Source organism: Erythrolamprus reginae, chromosome 4 (genome assembly GCF_031021105.1).
Source record: "Erythrolamprus reginae isolate rEryReg1 chromosome 4, rEryReg1.hap1, whole genome shotgun sequence".
NCBI lineage: Eukaryota > Metazoa > Chordata > Lepidosauria > Squamata > Dipsadidae > Erythrolamprus > Erythrolamprus reginae.
Genome location: NC_091953.1, coordinates 16,592,127 through 16,613,098, shown reverse-complemented (window position 1 = coordinate 16,613,098; position 20,972 = coordinate 16,592,127). Strand labels below are relative to the sequence as shown.

Below are 20,972 nucleotides of genomic sequence, written 5' to 3'. Positions count from 1 at the left end.
TGAGATTTCTGCATTTTTTGTCACTTTTTTGCTTCTGCGCATGTGCAGCAAAAAATGCCAAAATTTCACTGTCGTGCACACCCTTGCATGAGATTTTGTTTCCTGTGCATGCACAGGAAGAAAAGCTTGCTTATTTATTTATTTATTTATTTATTTATTTATTTATTTATTTATTCATTCATTCATTCATTCATTCATTCACTCATGCATTTATTTATTTATTTATTTATTTGTTTGTCAAACAAGTATAGTATTACAGTACATATTAACATAACATAACATAACATAACATAACATAACATAACATGCTGATCAGTTTCCGGTCACAATTCAAAGTGTTGGTTATGACCTTTAAAGGCCTACATGGCATTGGACCAGAATACCTCCGGAACCGCCTTCTACCGCACGAATCCCAGCAGCCGATAAGGTCCCACAGAGTTGGCCTTCTCCGGGTCCCGTCGACCAAACAATGTCGTTTGGCGGGCTACAGGGGAAGAGCCTTCTCTGTGGCGGCCCCGGCCCTCTGGAACCAACTCCCCCCAGAGATTAGAACGGCCCCCACCCTCCTTGTCTTTCGCATATTACTTAAGACCCACCTTTGTCATCAGGCATGGGGGAGTTAAGTTATCCTTTCCCCCTAGGCTGTTACAAGTTATGCATGGTATGTTTGTGTGTATGTTTGTTTTTTTTGTTTTTTTTAATAATAAGGGGTTTTTTAGTTGTTTTTATTAATTGGATTGTTCATGTTGTTTTACCACTGTTGTTAGCCGCCCCGAGTCTGTGGAGAGGGGTGGCATACAAATCCAGTAAATAATAATAATAATAATAATAATAATAATAATAATAATAATAATAATAACAACATAACATAACATAACATAAGTAGAACAAAGTAATAGAAAGGATAATAAGGCAGTAGGACAGAGACATTAGGCACATAAGTGCACTTATGCACGCCCCTTACAGACCTCTTAGAAAAGAGGAGAGGTCAATTGTAGATAATGTAAGGTTGAAGATCTTGGGGTTGGGGGAAGAAACAACAGAGTCAGGTAATGAGTTCCAGGTGTTGACCACTCTATTACTGAAATCGTATTTTCTGCAGTCAGGTTTGGAGCGATTTACATTCAGTTTGTATCTTTTACGTGCTCTTGTGTTGTTGTTGTTGTTAAAGGCGAAGTAGTCACTGACAGGGAGTACATTATGATGTATGATTTTATGAACAACATTTAAATCGGTTCGGAGACGACGTAGTTGTAAATTTTCTAGATTTAGTATTGCACCAGGCATGTGCGCCCAGCCACTGATCAGCTGAAGATGCACGTGCAGCTCCATTTGCACTATCCGGATGGTGCAGCTGCCCCCAATGCACTGCAATTGTCTGCAAGAAAACAATTAACCTTGGAGAGCACCAAGGACCTTGTTGTGTATCCCCGAGCTACAAATATTCTCTCCTAGCAGATCTGAAACTGTTGAGAGAATTTATCAGACAAATTATTCCGACAAAGCTTTCTTTACTCTGACAACATCATCATCAACCCAGAGTCACTGAGAGTCAGGTAGCATATACAGCGTTCCCTCGATTTTCGCAGGTTCAAACTTTGCGAATAGCCTATACCATGGTTTTTAAAAAAATATTAATTAAAAAATACTTCGTGGGTTTTTTCTTACACATGGCTTTCTCCGCCCGATGACGTCCTACGTCATCGCCAAACTAATAATTTTTGAGAATAAATAACCAAAAAAAATTGTTAATAAATAATTATGTTTATAAATATCAGAATCGCTAAGTGCCTTATTCAATGTTGAGTACCAGTAATAATGGTGAGTAAAGGGTTGTTAAGGGAATGGGAAATGGTAATTTAGGGATTTAAAGTGTTAAGGGATGGCTTATGATACTGTTCATAGCCAAAAATGTTATATTTACTTCCGCATCTCTACTTTGTGGAAATTCGACTTTCGCGGGCGGTCTCGGAATGCATCTCCCGCGAAAATCGAGGGAACACTGTATACTGAAATCAAATAGAGGTGCGGGCCAATTGCTTGGTCACTCCACTCCTCTTCTCCCAAGCATCTGTTGTAATGTCCTTGGTTCCCACAGGAAAACTTTTCGTTTTACTACAAACGCCCAACTATCTGTTTCCATCCTATGCTGGGTGGAGAATTCTGGAAGCTGAACTCCACAAGTCTTAAAGTTGTCAAGTTTGAAGACCTCTGGTCTGCAGTCTCTCTGGCTTCCCATGTGTCAGCTAAATACCAAGCAACTTCTTCCAGTAAATAAAAATATGAACCACTACAGAGAAAACAGAAGAGGGGAAAAAAGCTCAACTGTGCCACCTTGCAGAAATACTGGTCAAAAGCACCAAATGGTTATTAGTGGAAAAATTAAAGCATTCCACCAACGAGGTGCCAAAAGAAGGAAGGAAATTAAAAGGCAGATTTCAACATATTGTGTAAAAATATTTCCTTAAATATGATTTTGCCTTGTTCCTTGGAATACTAGATTTACATCTCTCCCCACAAAACAAAACAAAACAAAACAAAACAAGGAATCACACACTATATGTTTGTTTGTTTATTTATTTATTTATTAATCAGATTTGTATGCCGCCCCTCTCCGTAGACTCGGGGCGGCTAACAACAATAATAATACAATGTAAACAAATCTAATATTTAAGTTAATTTAAAAAAACCCAATTTAAGAAACCAATCATACATACTGACATACCATGCATAAATTTTATAAGCCTAGGGGGAAGGGAAAGTCGCAATTCCCCCTTGCCTGACAACAGAGGTGGGTTTTAAGGAGCTTACGAAAGGCAAGGAGGGTGGAGGCAACTCTGATATCTGGGGGGAGTTGGTTCCAAAGTGTCGGGGCTGCCACAGAGAAGGCTCTTCCCCTGGGTCCCGCCAAAGGACATTGTTTAGTTGACGGGACTGGAGAAGGCCAACTCTGTGAGACTTAACTGGTCGCTGGGATTCGTGCGGCAGAAGGCAGTCCCGGAGATATTCTGGTCCGGTGCCATGAAGGGCTTTTTAGGTCATAACCAACACTTTGAATTGTGACCGAAAACTGATCAGCAGCCAATGCAGACTGCGGAGAGTTGGTGTGACATGGGCATACCTAGGGAAGCCCATGATTGTTCTCGCAGCTGCATTTTGCACGATCTGTAGTTTCCAAACACTCTTCAAAGGTAGCCCATGTAGAGAGCGTTACAGTAGTCGAGCATCGAGGTGATGAGGGCATGAGTGACTGTGAGCAGTGACTCCTGGTCCAAATAGGGCCGCAACTGGTGCACCAGGCGAACCTGGGCAAACGCCCCCCTCGCCACAGCTGAAAGATGTTTCTCTAATGTGAGCTGTGGGTCGAGGAGGACGCCCAAGTTGCAGACCCTCTCTGAGGGGGTTAGTGATTCCCCCCCCAGGGTAATGGACAGACAGATGGAATTGTACTTGGGAGGCAAAACCCACAACCACTCCGTCTTATCAGGGTTGAGTTTGAGTCTGTTGACACCCATCCAGACCCCAACAGCCTCCAGGCACCGGCACATCACTTCCACTGCTTCACTGACTGGACAAGGGGTGGAGATGTAGAGTTGGGTATCATCTGCATACTGGTGATACCTCACCCCATGCCCTTGGATGATCTCACCCAGCGGTTTCATGTAGATATTAAATAGTAGGGGGGAGAGGACCGACCCCTGAGGCACCCCACAAGGGAGTAACCTAGAGGTGGACCTCTGACGCCCCACTAACACCGACTGTGACCGACCGGAGAGGTAGGAGGGGAACCACTGGAGAACAGTGCCTCCCACTCCCAACCCCTCCTGCCGGTGCAGAAGGATACCATGGTCGATGGTATCGAAAACCGCTGAGAGGTCAAGAAGCACCAGGACAGAGGATAAACCCCTGTCCCAGGCCCGCCAGAGATCATCCATCAGTGCAACCAAAGCAGTTTTCATGCTGTAGCCGGGCCTGAATCCTGACTGCTGAGGGCCTAGATAATCGACTTCTTCCAAGGACCGCTGGAGCTGAAGCGCCACCACTTTCTCAACAACCTTCCCCATAAAGAAAAGTCAGTCGTGACTCCAAACAAATGACCAGGCAAGTTCCTTCATGGTTGTTGTTGTTTTTTGACAAAGTTTTAGAAGTTGTTTGCTCTTGCCTTCTGTTTTATTTTATTAATTAAATGTATATGCCACCCATCTCACTCAGAAAAGCAGCTCTTCATAGGTTGGAGAGAGGAGCTCATCCAAACTGGCAGCTGGTAGCTAAGGTGGGACTACAATCCATGGTCTCCCAGTTTCAGGACCAATGCTTTAAAATCAGTGGTGGGTTTCTACTGGTTCGCCCTGGTTTGCTTGCTTGTTTGTTTGTTTGTTTGTTCGTTCATTCATTCATTCATTCCAAAACACAATAATACACAATGAATGTTATAGAGGATACACTCGAAGTAAAATTTATCAAAGAAAGAATAGAAGAGAAAATATAGGAATAAAATACGTCAATGAGAGAATAGAAGAAAAGATACAGTATAGGGATAAAAGAGAAGATACAAGAGAGACAATAAGACAGGGGATGGAAGGCACGCTAGTGCGCTTATGCACGCCCCTTACTGATCTCTTAGGAATCTGGAGAGGTCAACCGTGGATAGTCTAAGGGTAAAACATTGGGGGTTAGGGGATGACACTACAGAGTAATGAGTTCCATGCTTCGACAACTCGATTACTAAAGTGGTATTTTTAGAGTCAAGTTTGGAGCTGTTAATATTAAACTTGAATCTGTTGTGTGTTCTTGTGTTGTTGTGGTTGAAGCTGAAGTAGTCAGTTTGGGTGAACCAGTAGCAGTGGTGCACATGCTCCCATTCCCGAAGCGATAGCTGCAAAAAGAGGAATCTTCTTGGAAGATTTTTAAAAGTTCCTAACCTAAAGGATAGAATAATATTGCCCTGAAAAAAGTAGTAGATTCAAGCAAAGCTTAGTAAACCATCTGTCTCAAATATTTTAGATGTTTTGTATTGAGTGAAGGACTAGACTCTGTGGCCTCAATGACCTATTTCAACTCCAGGATTCTCTGATTAGTTATGAGGTCTTGTATGTATCTTCCTCCTGTTTAAACTCAACCTGACTATCAGTAAAATAAGTGTTTCCTGCGAGTGCATAGATAAAATATCTTTGAAAGACCAACAAACTAAATTATATGCAGGAATAGCCTTCTTTCTTGCAAATTCTCTCTTTATTTTGACTTTTAAACTTCAATGGTGAGATCTGTGTAAGGTGGAGATAATGCTAAGCATTACTATTTTAGTATGTTCTCATAACTGGGTTTGGGGAACTTTTCCTTTATTTTTTTCATTAGCCCAAGGAGTTGTGAAAATGTTATTGCTCATGGATGACTCTTCCTCTGATTGCCAATCGCAGCATAATGAGTCAGGACAGAGATAAGTGTTTCAAGTCCTATATAAACTGAGGATGGTTGAAAGTGAGACATTCAAAGGAGATAAAGATTTTGTAGGAAGGAAAGTGTCTGCAGTGATTTTAACCATGATAGGACTCTCAGTTTGGGTGTTCCTGCTTCTCACCTGCAACTTATCTGCTTTTGCCGCTCCGGCGAATTCACCAATCAATGATGGTGACATGGATTTAGTGAAGGTAAATATACTTTCAAAAATTGCTGAAATTTCAGCTGAACTCTAACTTTACCAAACTCTAATTTTACCTTTTCTCTCATGGAGTAGTTTTCCCCCTATTGATATCTGATTTACCTTTGTGTCTCGTGAGATGTGTCTCATCTTTTTACTATACTTCATAGTAAAAGTGTAGTTACTTAAAGTACTGGGTTAACTTCCATTTCTGGAAAACAGTCTGTCCCCCTTAAGCTTTCACCATCATTAAAAAAGCTAAAGCTCTTTAGGAGTTCATTTTGTTTAGAAAAATGGTAAACTCTATTTTTCAGAAACTTTGACTTTTGAATTAATGGGAAGAATCTTTTCCAAAGATATAGAATGACTTTTGGATATGCTGGATATTGTTTTATGTTATGTCACATGAATAACAAGGAAGGATCTGAGAATCACGGAATTCCATCCGCATTTCCCTTGCTTGGTTTCTTTTAGTTTTAATATACAGTATATATATTTTAAAAAACATCAGAGTAACTTTACTTTTGTTTCCTATCAGAAATACTTAAAGACCTTCTACCACACCAACGATGAGAGAAGCCCTAAGATCCGTATGGATGAAAATGAAATCTTGACTAAAGATCTCAAAAAAATGCAAAAGTTTTTTGGCCTGAATGTGACTGGAAAGCCTGATTTGAAAACTATGGCAGTGATGAAGAAGCCCAGATGTGGCGTACCTGACTTGGAGTCATTTATTCTTACAGATGGGAATCCTAAATGGGAGAAAACCAGTATTACCTACAGGTAAAAGTTTTTTTTTAACAGGTATCAGCTAAGCATACAGGTAGGGGTATTGGGGGGAGGGAGAGAAAAAGTCAAAATTGTAATCACATGATCGAATCCCCACTCCCTTCATGTGTATGTCACGTGATTGTGAATGCCATCTTATTTATTTATTTTATGTATTAATTAGATTTCTATGCCTCCCTTCTTGAAGTGACTTAGGGCGGCATACAACATTGTATGGTTGGTAAATCCACAGTAACTGAATTTAAACATGCCTGGGATAAACATATATCCATTGTAAGATAAAATACAGGAAATAGTATAAGGGCAGACTAGATGGACCATGAGGTCTTTTTCTGCTGTCAGTCTTCTATGTTTCTATGTAAATACAAACAATATATGTGAGAAATCTAATTATATGTGAGAAATCTAATTATTTTTCCTTTTTTGACTCTCCTTACAACAGAATCAAAAGGCATCCAAACAAAACATGAGCTTTGATTGGTCTTAACATCCAGTCCACTTAGTGACGATGAGTTTCTATTAATGTTTTCCTAACATTCTTATTTTATAGCATATTTTGCCTATTTAAGACTCAGGCAGAATTGAAATACGGTAACTCTGGATTCCTGGAAAGCTGCTGTGACTCAGCATCTCCAACACTGGTTTAGATAGACCATTCTTGCGGCTGCCTAATAATTTACTCATCTTTCATTTTATAGGATTGTAAGCTACACTTCAGATATGCCTGAATACGATACAGATGAAGCCATCAGAAAAGCCTTTGAAGTCTGGAGCAATGTGTCACCTCTAATTTTCACAAGAATCTATGAGGATGAAGCTGATATTATGATCTCTTTCGATACTAGAGGTAACCACATAGGTTTAGCCCTGTGCTTCAGGGATCACTGTTTAAGCAAAATAAAAATAAAATAAAATAATTGCCTAATTGAACTTCTTGCATCTTCTACATTTAGACCATGATGATAATTCTCCTTTTGATGGCCCCGATGGAATACTAGCACATGCTTTTCAACCAGGGCAAGGCATTGGTGGAGATGCCCATTTTGATGAAGATGAATTTTGGACCAAAGATGGCCCAAGAGGTATGTCTCAATCAATCTTGAACTGTAAATATACAGACTATGCAAGGATTTATCTACAGATACAGCCAGATGAGATGGTAGATCTGGAAATATCTGACAGTTTCCCCAATATAGGCTACAATCTCCAAGAACCTGGATGAACTTAACTAGGAATTTACTTTATTCACTTAAACTGTAAACCAGTAATTATCGCAAGTAGCTGGCAGTCACTAAGCAGGCTGAATGGTACAGAGATTAGACCCAATTCTATTTCAAATCCTGCATGGCTTCCTCTCCATAAAGTAAGGTTTTAGCCTTTCCTTTCCCAACTTTACAGATAAATGGAGTTGGAAGGGACCTTGCAGATCATCTACTCCAACTTCCTGCCTAAGCAGGAGACCCTACATCTGCTTTTACTTAGGATCAAATTCACAACCTCCTGATTGTAAGGCAAGAGCTCCATCTCTAGGCCACAGCAGCTGGACTAAGTCTTCAAGTCTTCAATAATAAGTCCCCAAGTCTACAGATTTATCTCCCAGCCCACACTGCCTTCTCCATTGCAGCAACTTTGTTCTGTTGCAAGCAATGGAAATGAAGTTTACAAACAAAAAGATTGAATTTACAGATGAATGAAACATGCTTTAATTACCTATACTCATGGGAGGGAACCAAGCCCTTCTCCTTCCCTGTCAACTATGATTACTAAACCTAGATGGGACTATTCCTTTTTCTTTCCATGCTAAATGCTGAATTTTGAGTTATGAATTTCTTACTGTTTTCTACAAAAAATGATTTTCTGGTTTCTTTTTCCCCCCAGGGCGCAATCTATTTCTTGTTGCTGCTCATGAGTTAGGCCATTCGTTGGGTCTGTCTCATTCCACAGATGTTGGGGCCTTGATGTTTCCTACCTACTCCTACACATCGCCAAAAGCATTTCATCTCCCGCAGGATGATATCAATGGCATTCAAGCCATCTATGGTAAGGCCAAGATAAAATCAAATCCTAAATTCAATGGGATGTTCTTAGACTAGAAAGCACACCTTGGTGAGCATCAGTGGTGCAGTAGTTATTATTATTATTATTATTATTATTATTATTATTATTATTATTATTTAGATTTGTATGCCGCCCCTCTCCGTAGACTCGGGACGGCTCACAACAATAACAAAGACAATATAAGAACAAATCTAATAATTTAAAAAACACTAAAAAACCCATTATTAAAAGCAAACAATTCAAAGTGTTGGTTATGACCTTTAAAGCCCTTCATGGCATCGGACCAGAATATCTCCGGGACCATCTTCTGCCGCACGAATCCCAGCGACCGGTTAGGTCCCACAGAGTTGGCCTTCTCCGGGTCCCGTCGACTAAACAATGTCGTCTTGCGGGAACCAGTGGAAGAGACTTCTCTGTGGTGGCCCCGACCCCCTGGAACCAACTCCCCCCAGATATTAGAGTTGCCCCCACCCTCCTTGCCTTTTGTAAGCTCCTTAAAACCCACCTCTGTCATCAGGCATGGGGGAATTGAGACTTTCCCTTCCCCCTAGGCTTATAAAATTTATGCATGGTATGTTTGTATGTATGATTGGTTTCTTAAATTGGGGTTTTTAAACTACTTTTAATATTAGATTTGTTTATATTGTTTTTTACTGTTGTTAGCCACCCCGAGTCTACGGAGAGGGGCAGCATACAAATCTAATTAATAATAATAATAATAATAATAATAATAATAATAAATTCAATGGGATGTTCTTAGACTAGAAAGCACGCCTTGGTGAGCATCAGTGGTGCAGTGATTATAATGCAGTATTGCAGTATTACAGTATTGAAGACTCGTTGCCAGGAGTATGATCATCACTAGATCAAGGTTAACTCAGCTTTCCATCCTTCTGAGGTCAAATGGAGACCCAGATGATTGGGGCTGACTGTAAACCGCTTAGAGAGGGCTGGAAGCACTGTGAAGCGGTATGTAAGTCTAAATGCTATTCCTAATTTGCAACTTGATTACCAAATGTAAATAAATATTTGCCAAGCAGTACAGCAGGCCTGTCAAATTGGCAGCCCGTGGGCCAAATGCGTTAGGTCAGGTTATGACCAATCGTAGGCTATGAGCCAGAACGCTAAATTGCGCTCGTAAGTTCTTGCGGGGCCAGCGCGATTTTGCTGCTGCACCTGTGAAGGTAGAAAAATCGTGCACGGAGTTGCAGGTGCACCCATGTTTCAGCGAGGTTTTATCTGCAGTTCTGTGCACAATTTTTCTATCTCCACAGGTGCAGCAGCAAAATCGTGCTGGCCCCGCAAACGAACTGCGGCGGCGGGTGCAATTTAGCGTTCCGGGTCGTAGCCCACTGCTGGTTACACCTACCCTGGCTCCACAAAGACAAAAAAAACCCCCAAGATACATCACATGACTTGATCGAGTTTGATATCTGTGCAGTACAAACATTACTAACTGCAAGCTCCTATTCATTTAATTAAGATTTCCAAAAGAAAAGAATTCTCATACTTTGCAACTAGCATGTTCCTGTCAGTTAAGGAAGTCAAGGTTGACTCAGCCTTCCATCCTTCCGAAGTGGGTAAAATGAAGACCCAGGTTGTTGGGGGCAATAAGCTGATTCTATAAACCACTTAGAAAGAGCTGTAAAGCACTGTGAAGCAGTATATAAGTCTAAATGTTAATGCTATTGCTATTATATCCCTTAAAATAGTGTCGTAATTCATTTCATTAAAGCTAGAATCCCCAACTACCAGCAAAGGCACATTGGAATTTGTACTGCTCCAAACACAAATCAAATCTTGACAGCAGTGAGAATTGTATTTGCACAGCACTGGAAGAATGAGGAAATTCCTACAGATGGAAAATATAATTAGAAAAATACTAGACTGTGCAGAAAAGAATAGGTTAACATTAATGATAAAGAACAAAAATGACACAGAATATTTTTTGACCTGGGAATTGTTTTATTGATGGATAGACAATAGAGGTAGAAATTAGAAGTTGGAAGATTATTACTAGGTACAAGTGACTATTATTATTATTATTATTATTATTGTTGTTGTTGTTGTTTTTGTTGTTGTTGTTGTTGTTGTTATTATTATTATATTACTACCATAGTTCCCTCTAAGCTGAGCAGTGAGCAATCGCTCACTTAAAAATCATCATCAACTCAGAGTTTTTCAAACCTGCCCAGAAGCCGAGAGGGAAAGAGTGAGAGGGAAGGAGAGAGAGAGGAAGAGAGGAAGAGAGAGAAACAGATAGAAAAAAGAGAGGAAGGAAAAGAGAAAGAAAAAGAATGGGAGTAAGGAAGAGAGAAAGAAAATCAAAATCTAGTTTGAAACTAGCTCAACTATTTAAGTGGCATTTTGATATTGATAGAGTTGCCCTATTATGAGCTCATTGTTATAGACACACAGTACAGTATTTTATTTTGAAATTCTCTGAGGCAAAACAGGGTGGGTTTTTTATTTGTTTGTTTGTTTGTTTGTTTGTTTGTTTGTTTATTTAATATTTCTGTGCCGCCCAGTCCCGAAGGGACTGCAGCTCAGACACTATACTTTTCCGCCCACCCCCCAAAAAAATTAGAGGGAACACTGATTACTACTACTATTATGTACAAGTAAACTGACCCAGACTTAATAAACTTTTTATTAAGCACTTGTGTATGTTAAAGAAAAATGTATAAATGAAATATTTTTAAAAACAAAAACAAAAAAAGCAAATCTTGATGACTACAATTGTTTTTAGTATCTATTTAATAGCTTCAATTTTTTAAATTATTATTTAGGGAAACCAGATACCTCAATACAACCAACAGGACCCACTACACCAGAAGGATGTTCTCCTAAGACTACTTTTGATGCTGTTGCCACCATGCGTGGAGAATATTTGTTCTTTAAGGACAGGTAAGTTGCATTTAAAAAAAATACTTATTATAGTTTGAGTAATATTTTCCCGATAAACAGGATATGACCCTTATATTATTATGATATGGAACTCCATTTAAATTTCCACTCTTTGAAAAGATGCCACATTTGGTAATGTGCCACTTCTGTTTTACTATTAGGCATTTCTGGCGTAAACACCCTCAGTTGTCCAATGTGGAACTGTATTTCATTTCTCTTTTCTGGCCAACTCTGCCTTCCAGTATCGATGCTGCTTATGAGAACGTTGAGCAAGATAAATTTTTAATCTTTAAAGGTAAGTAATGAAAACGCTTTGATTTCCTTATGTTCTGTCGGGCTCTCTGGTAGAATCCTCCCAAAAATTCACAGGTACAAATTTCAGACACACACACATTTGAAAAGTCAAAACAATATTCTTTATAATGAAAAGTCACTTAAACTAAGCCCCCTTTTGGTATAGCAAAGAGCACTGGTCTCCAAACAAACTGGTAATTTATACAAGTCCCTTATCAGTTCTGTGATACTTAGCTTGCAGCTGTGAGGCAATTCACAGTCCTTCTTCTTTCACAAAGTGAAACACACTTTGCCCTGGTTTAGTTTCAAAGCGGGGAAAAATCAGCACACAAAAGGTCAAAGTCAGTAAAGCAGTCACAAAACACCACAGTCAGATAATCCTCCACAATGGCCAAACCCACAGGCTGCTATTTATAGCAGCCTCACTAATTACCACAGCCCCACCCAACCACAGGTGGCCTCATTTTCTTTGATAATAATCTCTCAGTTGTTGTTGCCTATGCATCGCTCTGCGCATGCGTGGCTGTATCATTTACTCTTGTTCTGAATCCAAGGAGGAGCTAGATAATTGATCTCCTTCTGAGCTGTCTGCCACACTCTCCCGGGGTATCAAAAAATATAATTACCCAAGAGCAAGAAAATATTGGGGGGGGGGGGAATACACAGGAAAAAATGATAAAACAACGTATAGACCTGAAATCAGAGATATTTTTGTTGGGCATTCTGTTAGAAAAAATATGATAAAAAGACCACATATTTGATCCTGCATATACTAACTACAACAAGAATTGTATTTGTGCAACAATGGAATAGCTATGGGATCCTGGTTGAGGGTAATGTAATTTTAAAAATACTAGATGGTGCAGAAATTGATAAATTAACACTTGCTATTAAGGATAAAGAAGAAACTGAATATTTTTTGATATGGGACATGTTCTATCAATGGGTAGATACTATAAACAGAAGTTAGAAAGGAGGAGATATAAATGGAGGAAATGGTATAGAGGAGAGTTGTTAAAGAAGATGATGTTAAATGTTAAGTATTAACGTTATTATATTATTATGTTATTATATTATTAATATCATGGTGATGACCTATAAATGTGACTATTTAAACATAATTGTACCCAGGAGACATACTGTTTAATGAAAATTGAATGTTAAACTAATAAAACATGGTGGGCGGGGAAAAATATAATTTCATATTACTTCTTCTCTTAATAGGAAACCAATATTGGGTTCTAAATGGATATGATGTAATTGCCCAGGCTCAAAGTATTTACAGATTGGGATTACCAAGAAATGTGAAGAAAATTGATGCTGCATTCAGCCATCCAGAAACTGGGAAGACCTATTTTTTCAGTGGGAATAAGTATTGGAGGTATCGATTGGTGTTCTGCAATCTTAATACAATTTTCTTACAATGTTGTTAGTCTTAAACTGGTATTAATCCTTAATAAGCAATATATAACTGAAATGTACTATATAATAGTGTATCGGTAAGATGGTAATCAAAAGAGGTCAAAATCTTCAAGATGGTGGGTATGCATTGTGATCAGTAGTGGGTTCTAAAGCCCTTTGCAACTGGTTCGTGTGTGCGATTGCACACGTGCACGCAACACTTCTGTGCATGCACAGAAGACTCCAAGGCAGGTGGGTGGATCCTCCTGTCACCAACACTACCGGTTCTAACTGCTGATTGTGATCCAAACCCAAGGCTCATGAATAGAGCATGAAAGTATAACATAGATTTTCTTTGACTAGCTGTTCCTGGACGAACACAACCAAGGAGAACATGCTAGAGATTGTCATGTTTCAGTTCTGCTGACATTGATTGGATCATATAAAGCAAAGCATATTTCCCATAAGGATCTTTTAATGCCTGATATAAATATGTGAATATTCTGCTTGAATATTTGATTCAAAGGAAAAGTAGTTGAATTTAGTAAGGTTTTTTAAAAAAATAATAATAATACCCAAATAGAATAAAATCATGAGGTTTCAAATCATCTGAATAAAAAAATATACCAGATTGGAGTTAAGACTGTTAAATGAATTTATTTTCTACTGAGATCCACTGAAATCCACTGAGCTTTAAGCATGATTAACTTTTTCAATGGGAACTAAATCCAGTCATTTTTAAATGGTCCTGCTACATTTCTTTATGGCAGGCTGCCTTTTTTTTGGATTTGGCTTGTGGCTGTCCTCACAATTCAGAGATTGGGTTTCAGGAATCAGAAGCTGGCTGATTCTCTGTACCTCCTTTAAAAGTACAGTGATACCTCGTCTTACAAATGCCTCGTCATACAAACTTTTCGAGATACAAACCCGGGATTTAAGATTTTTTTGCCTCTTCTTACACACTATTTTCACCTTACAAACCCACCACCGCCGCTGGGATGCCCCGCCTCCGGACTTCCGTTGCCAGCGAAGCACCCGTTTTTGCACTGCTGGGATTTCCCTGAGGCTCCCCTCCATGGGAAACCCCACCTCTGGACTTCCATGTTTTTGTTATGATGCAGGGGAATCCCAGCAGCACAAAAACGAATGCTTCACTGGCAACACAAGTCTGGAGGTGGGGTTTCCCAGCAAGGGGAGCCTCAGTGAAATTGCAAAAACACAGAGGTCCAGAGGTGGTGTTTCGAGGACTTCGGTGTTTTTGCAATGCTGCGATTTCACTGATGCTCCCTTCGCTGGGAAACCCCACCTTCTGACTTCTGTTGCCAGCAAAGCGCTCATTTTTTCAATGCTGGGATTCCCCTGCTGGGATTCCCCTGCAGCATCACAAAAACGCGGAAGTATGGAGGTGGGGTTTCCTATGGAGGGGAACCTCAGGGGAATCCCAGCAGCACAAAAACGGTCGCTTCGGCTGGCAAAAGGGGTGAATTTTGGGCTTGCACGCATTAATCACTTTTCCATTGATTCTTATGGGAAACATTGTTTCATCTTACAAACTTTTCACCTTAAGAACCTCATCCCAGAACCAATTAAGTTTGTAAGACAAGGTACCACTGTACTACAAAAACAAAACATCCAAAATTTGCAAGTGATTTTTGAGAACACCTGAGTGAACCGATCCAGCATGGGAACTTTTCAGGGTGAGGTCTGCCTTTGAGATGCTCAGGCAATATCAGCACTAGTCTGTAAGATAAACTGCAGAGTTTAAAAAACAAAACAAAAACGAAAGATGGTAGTGGAAAATCTCCATGGATATCCCCATAAAATCATTTTCTCCTTAGAGAGAAAAGTATGTTGAGCAAATTTTCATTTTCTGTATTTGGCTTGGCTTCTTCAATTGATCATTATCAACTTGAATCCCTTTTTTCCTTTAATTAAAGGGTTTTCTGTAATGCATTTCAATAATGACATTTGTAATCTCCATTCAGATACAATGAACTGGAAAAAAGCATGGAAAAAGGATACCCTAGAAATATAGCCCAAGATTTTAAAGGAATTAAACCCAGAATTGATGCTGCTTTGTATGACAATGGTAAGTAAAGGACCCAGTTGCTATGGTAGAGAAGGAAAGTTTACCTAGGATCCCGCTTGACTTTAACTTTTACTTGTATTTATATTATCATCAGCATTATTAAATGCTTTCTTCCCAGGATAATAATGCATGGGTTAATACAAGATATCAAGCCACATAACACCCAACCATGTGAATCCATAAATATACACACCGGTAATGGGTTTACACACTGCACTGAGCACTATAACTTTTAAACCTTCTGCATTTAGGAGGCCCTTCATTTTAGACTGTGTTTTTTGTAACAGTCCTTTAGTCATTTTGAATTTTTTACTTTATCTTCATTTTTTTTAATCATCTGAGACTTATAGCACCCTAAAGACTAGAAAATGTTAAGTGTACAAAAGCGTCTATCCTCTATTAATTCAGCAAAAAAAATTAATTTGCTGTAACTATCTTCATGCATGTTGCTGAATCATAGTTTGTGAAATAAAATATGAACAGCCATAACCTAAGGACTAAATCACAATTGATTGGATTCATATGGTTGGTTGTCATGTGGCTTAATACCTTGTATTGAACCCAGGCACTAATACAGTGGTACCTCTATTTATGAACTTAATTATTTCTGTGATCAGGTTCTTAAGTAGAAAAGTTTATAGGAAGAAGCAATTTTTCCCATAGGAATCAATGTAAAAGCAAATAATATGTACAATTTGGGAAACCACAGGGAGGGTAGAGGCCCTGTTTCCTCCCAGGAGATTCCTAGAGAGGCCCCACGGAGGCTTTTCCCCACCTTTTCCAGCCCTGTTTCCTCCCAGGAGATTCCTAGAGAGGCCCCATGGAGGCTTCTCCCCGCCTTTTCTGGTTACAGTTTCGGAGGCTTGGGTTTGTAAGTGGAAAATGGTTCTTGAGAAGAGGGGGAAAAATCTTGAACACCAGGTTCTTATCTAGAAAAGTTCATAAGTAGAGACATTCTTAGGTAGTGGTACCACTTTATCTGTAAATCATGATGTAGGACTTATATGTTTGTGTGTTGTACAAGCCCAATCAATCTTTGTTTCATAAACTATGCTTAAACAAATTTTAGAAAATTTGTTATCCAAATCTCAAAAATAAACAAGATATATCTTTTTGATTTTTTTCCCTATTGAATTTTATTATTGGCTTAGTTACAGAATTTCAGCCTATCTTAAGAAAAAAGTATGTTCTGATTTATATTGTCAAGAATGTTCTTGCAGACCTAGCTCAAATTTTCTTAAATTGACATTAGGAATCTGTAAAGAGGAAGTTATCTTTAGGTCTGAAAGAAACCATATTTTTATTTATGTTTCTTTTTTCCCCTTCCAGGATATATCTATTTCTTCAGAGGAACAAAAGTGTTTCAGTTTGACCCTAAGAATCAAAGTATTGTTCGGCCCATTCGAAGAAGCAATTCATGGCTGAACTGTTAAAGCATTTAATCAAAGCTGTCTATTGGTTATAATTAATTCTGATTTACAGGCATCACAAAATTTAACAAGCTTGACTGAGAATGCATTAATAACCTGTGGCATTGTTTTTCATATAAATGCAAAGCAAGTTCAGTTATTTAACTACATTAAACTCTAATATGTAAAAATGCTGCTCATTGAATAAACTATTTATTGTGAAAGGTATGGTGATTGGTTCTTTTGTTTGAACACATGCAAATATTATTACAGTATTACACAAGAATTATATTGCTTCACTCTGGAGTAACTAATTTAAGAAATTGGTAAGGTGCTGGCTAAATTAGACAAAAACACACACAAAAAGAGAAATAATATTTAACCACATTAACTTCCACATATAAAATACTTCATTTACCGACTCTCTACTCCAGTGATGGTGAACCTTTTTTCCCTCGGGTGCCGAAAGAGCATGTGCCTGTGCTATCGCGCATGCCTGAGTGCCCACACCCGTAATTCAATGCCTGGGGACGGCGAAAACAGCTTTTCCCATCCCCCAGAGGCCCTCTGGAGGCTGGAAATGGCCTGTTTCCCAACTTTTGGTGGGCCCAATAGGTTCATGTTTCACCCTCCCCAGTCTCTAAAGGTTTCCCTGGAACTGGGGGTGGGTGGGTAAAAACGCCCTCTCCCATCCTCCCGAAGACTCTCTGGAAGCTAAAAACACCCTCCCAGAGCCTCTGTGCAAGCCAAAAATCAGCTGGTTGGCACACGCATGCACGTTGGAGTTGAGCTAGGGCAACAGCTAGTGTGCCAGCAGATATGGCTCTGTGTGCCACCTGTAGCACCATGCCATAGGTTCACCATCACTGCTCTACTCCATAGAAAATATGTAATATCTGACAAGCCTGATTTTCAATCTTAGGTTTATGTCGTGACTAAAGAGGACTTTTTTCATTTTGAAGAATGCTGTTTGAGCTTTCTCTATCCTTGATGCTGTTTGAGCTTTCTCTGATCCTGTCCCAACATTCATATAAATTAAAACCGACGTACATGATCCTTTCAACTTTTTCTAGTGGCATTCCTTCCGAATTTATGGGTGGTAAATTAATGGGTTGTTTGCTGACAACCATGATCTTGGTTTTCGAGGTGTTAAACTTCAAGCCATATTTTTCAGATATTTCTGTGACTCTGTTGGTGAAAAAGTGAAGGTCTTCGTGCTTACTAGCAAGCAGAATTGTATCATCAACATATCTTAAAACTGTTGATCCAAACAGTGTTTACTTTGAGCCTAGCATCTGTTTTCCAGTGCTTTCTTGAAAATTGACTCCTATAAACAGCTACAAAATAAAATTCCCATCCATTCAGGCAGGATTTCTAGTTTACATATAATCTCAGAGTTTCCTTGGTACCATATGAAAACAGTTTTCCAAAACTGATCACATTCTCTTGATATTTTCTGAATACTTTCTCCCCTTTGGGAAGGCCTTTCTGTTTTTCTACCTAATTCTCATTTGAGGGGACGGGGCATTTGAGAGCTTCATATTATGATGACTCCATGTTTAAACACCTTAATTGAAGCAATGTTCAGTATGGCTGAGCTTCACATATTACATCAAACCCAGAGGCTACAGCTGCCCCTAATTAAGAAAGCATAACCTATCAGCGCCAAAAGTTATTGTGTTTACCAATTTGTTTATAACTGCAGAGACAATTACATCGGCAGAACTGATAAGTGTTTGGCTTTCAGAATAAAAGAGCATCTTCCGAAATGAGTCCAGACAGTCTTGAGTAATCCAACAACAGCAGCAAATCATTACTGCGCCACAGGAACTCTCGTTTCCTGTGATTTGCTGAAGCGATTGCCATTAACCGTTCAAAGCCTTCTTTGTATGTGCAAAAACAGCTTTCTATATGCCTTCTTTACACCTTCCACGGATATAAAGCTTATAATTGGTTGCTTTCCCGCATACATTATGGGCTTAATTAATACTCTTGCTAGGTCTTTTTTATTTTTTATTGATTTTAAAATATATAACAGACACACAACATACAACAAGTGCTCTGTGAATAGTGCCCATCACCAGACAACATTCGTACACCTACACCAGAATGGGGGCATATTTTATATATATCATTTTAACTCAAGAGCAATATATCTATCTATCTATCTATCTATCTATCTATCTATCTATCTATCTATCTATCTATCTATCTATTTATTAGATTTGTATGCCGCCCCTCTCCGATTTGTATGCCGCCCCTCTCCGAAGACTTGGGGCGGCTAACAACGATAAAGAAAACAATGTAACAAATCTAATATTAAAAAATAATCTAAAAAACCCCAATTTAAGAAACCAATCATACAAACAAGCATACCATGTATAAATTCTATAAGCCTAGGGGGAAGGGAAAAATTTCAATTCCCCCATGCCTGATGACAGAGGTGGGTTTTAAGGAGCTTGTGAAAGGCAAGGAGGGTGGGGGCAACTCTGATATCTGGGGGGAGTTGGTTCCAGAGGGTTGGGGCCGCCACAGAGAAGGATCTTCTCCTGGGTCCCGCCAAATGACATTGTTTAGTTGACAGGACCTGGAGAAGGCCAACTCTGTGGGACCTAACTATTTACATATTATAAAGTGAGTCCAATTTATTCCTTGTAGCTTGGTCTCGAATTCTACTGACCATATATCCTCTTACCTTGTCCTATCATCCCATCAGTTCCCGCAAATCAGTTTCATTGGCCGAATTCATCCTCTTGTCCATAATTGCTTCTTTCCAAACCAAAACTATTACTGCCTGAGCACTTTCTATCACTACTTGCTAGATCTTATACTGTATTTTTCGGAGTATAAGACGCACTGGAGTATAAGTTTAGTATAACCTTAGTATAACCTTAGTTTTTTGGGAGGAAAATAATTCATCTGGCTAACATCCTTAGTCTAGTCAGCTTGAGCACATTATTTTATCCCCTGGTTAGGGCTTTAAAAAAAAACCTTATTCAGAGAGAGTAACAATGAAAGAGCTTGCAAGGGGGTAAGAGCTGGGAACATCGTTAGCACCTGGTTAGGGCTGGAAAGAATCATTTGAAGCAAGTTAGAGCAATGAAAAAAACCCTACAAAGACTTAAGGCTTGGAAAACATTATTCGCAAAGAGTAACAATGAAAGAACCTGCAAGGTAAGAGCTGGGAACATCGTTAGCACCTGGTTAGGGCTGGAAAGAAACATTTGAAGCAAGTTAGAGCAATGAAAAACACCCTACAAAAACTTAAGGCTTGGAAAACATTATTCGCAAAGAGTAACAATGAAAGAACCTGCAAGGTAAGAGCTGGGAACATCGTTAGCACCTGGTTAGGGCTGGAAAGAATCATTTGAAGCAAGTTAGAGCAATGAAAAACACCCTACAAAGACTTAAGGCTTGGAAAACATTATTCGCAAAGAGTAACAATGAAAGAACCTGCAAGGTAAGAGCTGGGAACATCGTTAGCACCTGGTTAGGGCTGGAAAGAAACATTTGAAGCAAGTTAGAGCAATGAAAAACACCCTACAAAGACTTAAGGCTTGGAAAACATTATTCGCAAAGAGTAACAATGAAAGAACCTGCAAGGTAAGAGCTGGGAACATCGTTAGCACCTGGTTAGGGCTGGAAAGAATCATTTGAAGCAAGTTAGAGCAATGAAAAAAACCCTACAAAGACTTAAGGCTTGGAAAACATTATTCGCAAAGAGTAACAATGAAAGAACCTGCAAGGTAAGAGCTGGGAACATCGTTAGCACCTGGTTAGGGCTGGAAAGAAACATTTGAAGCAAGTTAGAGCAATGAAAAAAACCCTACAAAGACTTAAGGCTTGGAAAACATTATTCGCAAAGAGTAACAATGAAAGAACCTGCAAGGTAAGAGCTGGGAAAATCGTTAGTACCTAGTTAGGTCTGGGGGGGAGGAGGCTTTAAAAAAACCTACATTCAGAGTATAAAACACACCTGAATTTTCAGCCTCTTTTAGGGAGGAAAAAGGTGCATCTCATACTCCAAAAAATACGGTATTACAGGCTGGTTTTAACTGTTATTGTAATGTAGGTACTAGTGAGTCAATATGAAATGCTTGCATCTATCTCTGCTTATCTTTTGATTGCATTCTTTATATTATGGTTATATGGAGAAAAAGGTTGTTGTTTGACCTTATATCAGTGATGGGCTCCTATGGGTATGGTCAGGTACGGAGAACTGGTAGAATAAATTAGCATTTTTTTTCTTTTTTCCCCTTCTGGGTTCTGGGTATGTTTTTCCTATCACAGTAAATGAGGTTGAATGTGTATAATTTTAGAAGAGCTGTGCGTGAGTGTGTGAGGGGTGTGTACATACAGTTTATATAGCAGATAATGTATATTTTTG

The 20,972-nt window shown here is 39.1% G+C and overlaps 1 protein-coding gene across 1 annotated transcript; it reads left to right on the top strand.

Moving 5' to 3' along the window:
- The first annotated feature begins 5,442 nt into the window (after nt 1-5,442).
- On the top strand, nt 5,443-16,809 carry LOC139166309 (interstitial collagenase-like). Its single transcript, XM_070749674.1, has 10 exons — nt 5,443-5,648; nt 6,177-6,421; nt 7,126-7,274; nt 7,381-7,509; nt 8,306-8,467; nt 11,275-11,392; nt 11,554-11,687; nt 12,911-13,067; nt 15,073-15,176; nt 16,506-16,809. Exons 1-10 carry the CDS (start codon nt 5,469-5,471, stop codon nt 16,607-16,609), a joined length of 1,482 nt encoding a protein of 493 aa, XP_070605775.1. The 5' UTR covers nt 5,443-5,468; the 3' UTR covers nt 16,610-16,809.
- The last annotated feature ends 4,163 nt before the right edge of the window (nt 16,810-20,972 follow it).

Bases quoted from the DNA above. Each gene is read 5' to 3' on its own strand.
- LOC139166309 (XM_070749674.1), top strand. From the start codon at position 5,469: ATGGTTGAAAGTGAGACATTCAAAGGAGATAAAGATTTTGTAGGAAGG. The intron at 8,468-11,274 runs GTAAGGCCAAGA...ATTATTATTTAG, and splicing joins TGGCATTCAAGCCATCTATG to GGAAACCAGATACCTCAATA. The intron at 13,068-15,072 runs GTATCGATTGGT...ATCTCCATTCAG, and splicing joins AGTGGGAATAAGTATTGGAG to ATACAATGAACTGGAAAAAA.